This window comes from Brassica oleracea, chromosome C8, assembly GCF_000695525.1.
Source record: "Brassica oleracea var. oleracea cultivar TO1000 chromosome C8, BOL, whole genome shotgun sequence".
In the NCBI taxonomy this organism is placed as follows: Eukaryota; Viridiplantae; Streptophyta; class Magnoliopsida; order Brassicales; family Brassicaceae; genus Brassica; species Brassica oleracea.
The window spans coordinates 21,895,648-21,901,338 of NC_027755.1; the positions used below are offsets into that span (position 1 = coordinate 21,895,648).

General features: G+C 34.9%; 1 protein-coding gene and 1 long non-coding RNA gene across 4 annotated transcripts; both read left to right on the forward strand.

Annotated features, from left to right (window-relative positions):
• On the forward strand, positions 1-2,089 carry LOC106310326. Of its 3 annotated transcripts, none has more exons than XR_001263759.1 (6): positions 1-141; positions 260-368; positions 634-760; positions 848-1,376; positions 1,444-1,523; positions 1,631-2,089. It is a non-coding gene; the product is annotated as an uncharacterized LOC106310326 (long non-coding RNA). The 3 variants fall into 3 exon arrangements; XR_001263758.1 differs by lacking the exon at positions 1-141 and having other exon boundaries at positions 209-368; positions 848-958; positions 1,062-1,376; XR_001263757.1 differs by lacking the exon at positions 1-141 and having other exon boundaries at positions 208-368.
• A 1,050-nt stretch (positions 2,090-3,139) lies between these two features.
• On the forward strand, positions 3,140-5,442 carry LOC106311026 (oleosin-B2-like). The gene is made up of 2 exons (XM_013748257.1): positions 3,140-3,506; positions 5,030-5,442. The coding sequence occupies exons 1-2, from the start codon at positions 3,145-3,147 to the stop codon at positions 5,346-5,348; spliced, it is 681 nt and encodes a 226-aa protein (XP_013603711.1). The 5' UTR covers positions 3,140-3,144; the 3' UTR covers positions 5,349-5,442.
• The last annotated feature ends 249 nt before the right edge of the window (positions 5,443-5,691 follow it).

Consider the following 5,691-nt stretch of genomic DNA (forward strand, 5'->3'; position numbering starts at 1 on the left):
TCGTTGTCGTCGTTGCTCTCCTTCTCCGTCCATGAAATCACCTTGAAGCCTCGTTGGACGCCGTTAAATTCCACTAGGCGATCGTCGAAAAATATGGAAGGTACCGCAAGCTGGGACGTGATCGAATGGAGTAAAGTCGATGTAATGCTCTTTTAACTTGTCAAATTCTAGCTTCTCTCCCACATTTTTCTTTACCGAATTGAGCAATTAACATGAGAACATCTTCTTTGTTGTTTGTTATTGGGTAAATCGATTGAAGCCTAATGATATACTATTCTCTGTTTTCGTTGGAGGATCAGCCAGCTTCTTGGTCAAGTTCTTTTTCAAGCCTGGATTGCTTGCTGGAATCTGAGAGTATCACATTCGAGGTATGTCCTTAGATTTGATAAAAAAAATTTGGATTCTTTTGAATTGGGAATTCTATCCATGTTCTTGTTGTTTTCTGGATATGGGAGTTGCTAGAGCATATTTGTTTCTCTGTTGAATTGCTTCTTTGCTTATGATTGACACTGGAGATACATGGTTTTGTTGGTTTACGGTTGTTTGATCCTAGATTTTATCTCTGTTCCTAAAATGATTCTTGTTGAAACTACTACGGACCAATAATCAGTGAGCCATGTTCTGTTTTTGCAGGTGGAACGAAGACATAAAGCTTGTGGAGTTGGACATCAAGCTTGTGGAGCAATCAAATGTCATTGATGTGCCTGGTTTGTATTATAGAAACATCCCTTCCCTTGCCTCAACTGTTATTGAAGAGATGGTAATTTCATTCACTCACTCCCCTCTTTTGTTACCTCTTAGTTATTTTTGTTTTTTTTCTAATAATAATTATTTGAACGGGATTCAGTCGACTAAGATGGAAGAAGTCAGAAATGGGATGGCTAAAGACGTTTTATTTAGATTTGGTTTGAAGGGTTACAAGAGTGACAAGAAGATTCAAGAGCAACAAGATCCAAGAGTAACAAGATCAAATAGATAGCCTAAAATCCTAGATCTAGTCGCTCAGTGTGTTCAATGGTCCAAAAGTCACCTTCTTGTTGCTTTCCTCTCCCTTTTTATAGGACTCCTCCTGTCCCTGATGCCCTAATTTCGTACCTCTTTGGGCCTTGATGCGAGAGGCCGAGAATACGGGCCTGGACAAAGCTCCCTCCAAGCCAGGGACTCTTGGTCGGCTTACTCGACCGACTAAAAGTGCTCTAAGGTCGAGTCGATAGATTTAGCCGCCGAGCCGACCAAATCGATCCGACTTGCTGGATTTGGACCTTTTATTCGATGGGCCTTGTGGAGGGGTGTAATTTATCTCCTACAATAATGATGACTGCAGGCTATACCTACTGAGGGTAACTCAGTTTTATCCTTGTTTTATCCTTATAAAGGTGGCTCCTTTCTTTTCAACTGTTCTAACGATATTATGATGATTGCTGAAGCATGTTTTTGTCTCAGTTGTTGCAGGGTTTTCGAATTTGGAGGTTGAGTCTAATCCATGTTTTACTACCACCCGCAAGAACATGATCTATGAGCTGGTATAATGAAATAAAAGAACATATAGATTTGTTTTACTGTCTTTTATCCTTCTCGTAAAAAGGTTCGCTTTATACATTTTTTCGTTGCCTTTTTGTGTGTTATGCAGTTGATTCCTGCCAATGTGGTGAAAGAAAATGGGCTTACATTTTGTGACCGCATCAAGTACATTGATGGAGAAGGGATCATGGGGCTAAAGGCAAATGGTCTGATGATAGGATTTGCTTCAAGGGATGGGACAGGATTTGCAGAAGAAACAGGCTTAAAGAGGGTGATACTGTCCACTGTGAGATGCTTCATATCAGGAAGAAAGTTCACTCAATCAAAATCACAATCACTCGTGGCTGAATCCATCATCATCATTAGCAGTTCATCACCACACCCTTCATCCATCACTCATCATCACCACTATCAAAACAGTTATCTATGTCTTAGTATGGCTTTTGTTTGTTTTATGAGTGTTGCAGTTTTCTTCTCAGGTTTTTATCTTAGTAGTACTTTCTTTATCCCCAAGCAACCATGAACTTATTGATGTTTAATGTTTGTATTTTAAATGAGGTTCAAATCATTCAACTTTAAAAATAAAAATAAAAATAAAAATTTAAAAACTTCAATGTGGTTTTTCCGTTGGAGGATGAAAAAATTAATTAAACTAACAAGCTTTTTTAACTTTTTAAATCACAAAATTAACTACTAATTTATTCATTAGAACCCATTAGGGTCTCTAACCAATGGACTTGCTCTTAAAGCATAAACTTGAGCGGTGATAGGACTTACATCTCCTCTCTTCTCCCAAGTGAATGCCTGAAACTATCTGTTTTCATTCGCTCCACTCCGTCTGTTCCTCTCTCCGTTTGCGTTTATTCGTTGTTGGAGCCTCATACCAATCTCCTACTCTCAATGCATTTGACATACACATCACTGCTTCCACAACTGCTTCTCTCTCCTTTGGATGTAGATCCTCTAGTAACAACGGTGAAGCCACCTCGTTGAATTGGAGTATAGCAGCTTGCTACAAAACAAAACAACAACAGTATAAAGGGCGCCATGTTTTCTTAAAAATATATAAAAAAACTTATTTTAAAATAGCATTTAATGATAAAAATTTAAAATATCACTCATTTATCAACAAAAATTCTAGTTATTATATATAAATTTTAAATTCTGATCTCACGGCTAATATTTCTCTATAAATAAGTAAAATATCTAAAATAGCAAAAACATATTTAAAAAGTATTTAAATATAGTATGATGATAAAAAAAATCCAAACTCATTTATCAAAAGGAAAAATAGCACTCATTTGCTGATGAAATTGTTACTTTTTGTCATGTTCTCCTTGTTAGACATTCAGTGTGGCAGTATCAAATTGTTATTTAAACGTGGTTAGAGTAGCAAATATGATAGCTAAATCTCGCGAATTTTTGTAAAGAATTGCCTCCTCGGATATCTTCCGAAGTTTAGTGTGTTTCAACCATGGATATTAACTGCAACACGGCAATTAATGTGTGAGCTTTAACAAGCAAGAAAAAAGGCTAGAAAACATGACAACCCACAACACACAAATAAGAGCATATGGCGTGACGTATTGTAACGTAGATCTCTATTTACTCACGTCATTGTGCATGCAGACTAGACAACTTCATAAGATCTGGAGAATGATCAGTGGGGAACTCTGTCAAAGCGAATATCATTCTCATCAATTATTCAAATTTAACATTTTTCTCGAAATGTTCTCTTTTCTCATCCCATTGTGGGACGCTAATAAGGTTACTATTGCTTCCGTCGCCTCCGTAGTCTTCTTAGCCTTTGCCGGTCTAACACTCGCCGTTTCGGCCGTGGCATTAGTTGTATCCGCACCTCTTTTCATCATATTCAGTCCGATTCTCGTACCCGCGACTATAGCCACTACCCTCCTAGCCACTGGGTTCACGGCCGGTGCCACTCTCGCACTGACTGCCATTGGCCTCATCATAGGGCTCATTAAGTAATTCTAAAGAAACTCTTTTGATGATAACTCAGTATGTTTTGCTCATATAATATTTAACATACGTACAAATATAGAAGCCATACACTCTAAAGGCGACCGTAGCTTGTCATTTCTCATTTTTTGAGTTCGATCAGCTCGATCTCCACCCAACATATATCTTTCTAAAACGTTTCGACAATATTAGCTAACTTGTTTAATTCTCTTTCTTTTGTCCACGATTCTTTTTACACGCTATCTTTCTTTCTTTTTGAGCTGCACTTTATTGTTGTTGTTTTTTAACACATACTATAACTTGATCCGCGCGACCGCGCGAGTATTTAATTTGTGTTTGTATTTAATGATATATTTGTAAATGTAAATGTTATATTTGTACTTAATTTTATATTTTAGCATTTTAAGTTTTTAACGTAAAATGTATCACCGATATTAGGTATTGTATAAAAAATCTAACATTTATATAATAAGATCCCTCTTAGATATATAGCGAACAAATTTTTTAAATAAAAAGTACGAGAATAGACAATTGTGAATTAGCATGCTATTTATAAATGAATCATTAGCTATAATATTTTTAAGAAAATAAAATGATTGTTAAACTTCTATCAAATTTGGAAAATATACAAATTAAGATTTAAATTTGTAAGAAAATAAAATATAATATAAATTTGATGTAATTGATAAGAAAATATAAATGGTTTTAAATTTGTGTACATTTAAACCACGACCTTGTGGATGTTTGCTTTTATTTTTGTAAATAAATATTTATTTTGTCTAAGTGATAATATGTATTTTAAAATTTTACATGTGTTAAATAATTATTTAATAACATTAATAAGCATAATAGTTTTATAGTTTATATTTTATAGTTTATATATTTTTTTATTTTATTTTATCTTGTAAACCGTCAGTTGTATTACCACCATTTTTAGAATATGATATGTGCATCTATACAAATGTTTTATTTTATTTTTTTGGATCAAAATGTTATGAGAATGTCTAATAAATTATTTTATATACACGGTAAGTATGTAAATAATTATAATGGTGCATGTAATATATTTATATTGGTAAGAAGAAGAATTTGTTCCAAAAAAAAAAGAGTAACATGAATTGTGGGGGAAAATGAGACAAATTTAACTTATATTGTTACATAAATATTTTGTGTATATTATTTATATTCATTAATGTTTTAATATGACATAGATAAGTTAAAAGATTTATATTGAATTGATAGTGAAATTAATTTAGGAAATGTTTAATTAATTTTGAAAAAGACATGGAAAGCATAGAATTAAGAGTAATTATTACTTCGTTAATTTTGGAAAAGACAAAGATTACTTAAAAATAGGTTCATTTAATTATTTCAGTGGCATTAGACTGTAAATATTGTGCAAGATTAAGGGTTAGTCTTGATTTGTAATTCTATTTTAATATATTAGATTGTTGTTATTACCTCTTTTTATAAATTAACTGATTAATTAGTTCTCTTTTCCTTTAAAACCTGTGTGTGTGTGTGATAGGACTGCGGAAGGAACTCGGTTGGCTCTTTCCGCCCAAAGACCATTGAAATTGCTAAAGTTTTCAGGTGGATATTGGGGATTCTGGGGAGGAAAAACATTTTCAGGATCATTCGGAGACATTTTAAAATGGTTACAAAAACAACCTTGGTTCAAAGGTATACCAGCAGGCGGAGCTGCACCAACGGCAGGCGGAGCTGAACCACCGGCAGCCGAAGCTGCACCACCGGCAGGAGGAGCGGCACCAGCGGCAGGCGGAGCTGCACCAGCGGCAGGCGGAGCTGCACCACCACCGGCAGGCGGAGCTGCACCAAGCATGTAGCATACGTAAATTATTGAATCTGAAACCAAGCGTTTTGAAAACGTTTTACGTAATATTGAATCTGTTTATATTGATAGAAGTAAAAGACTCGATACAAAGTTTATTGAAAAATAAAGTAAATCTAACCACACGATTGTGGCGAGTGGTAAAGCGAGGTTACAAAGGTGATAAGTACCCCGAGTTCAAAATTCACCATTTCAAGATATGTCTACTTGCGTGCTTAGGTGATATATATGGATCATGTGCTAGTTCTGTGTATATTAGTTCTTAAGCTATTTCAGGATCATGTGCTAACGCTACAAGAAAACAGCAAGGATTCTGAGGGAAAAAAGCGTCGGAATTT

Excerpts from the sequence above, each read along its gene's own strand:
- LOC106311026 (XM_013748257.1), top strand. The coding sequence starts at position 3,145 with ATGCAGACTAGACAACTTCATAAGATCTGGAGAATGATCAGTGGGGAA. Across the intron at positions 3,507-5,029 it reads CTCATCATAGGGCTCATTAA|GACTGCGGAAGGAACTCGGT; the intron begins GTAATTCTAAAG and ends TGTGTGTGATAG.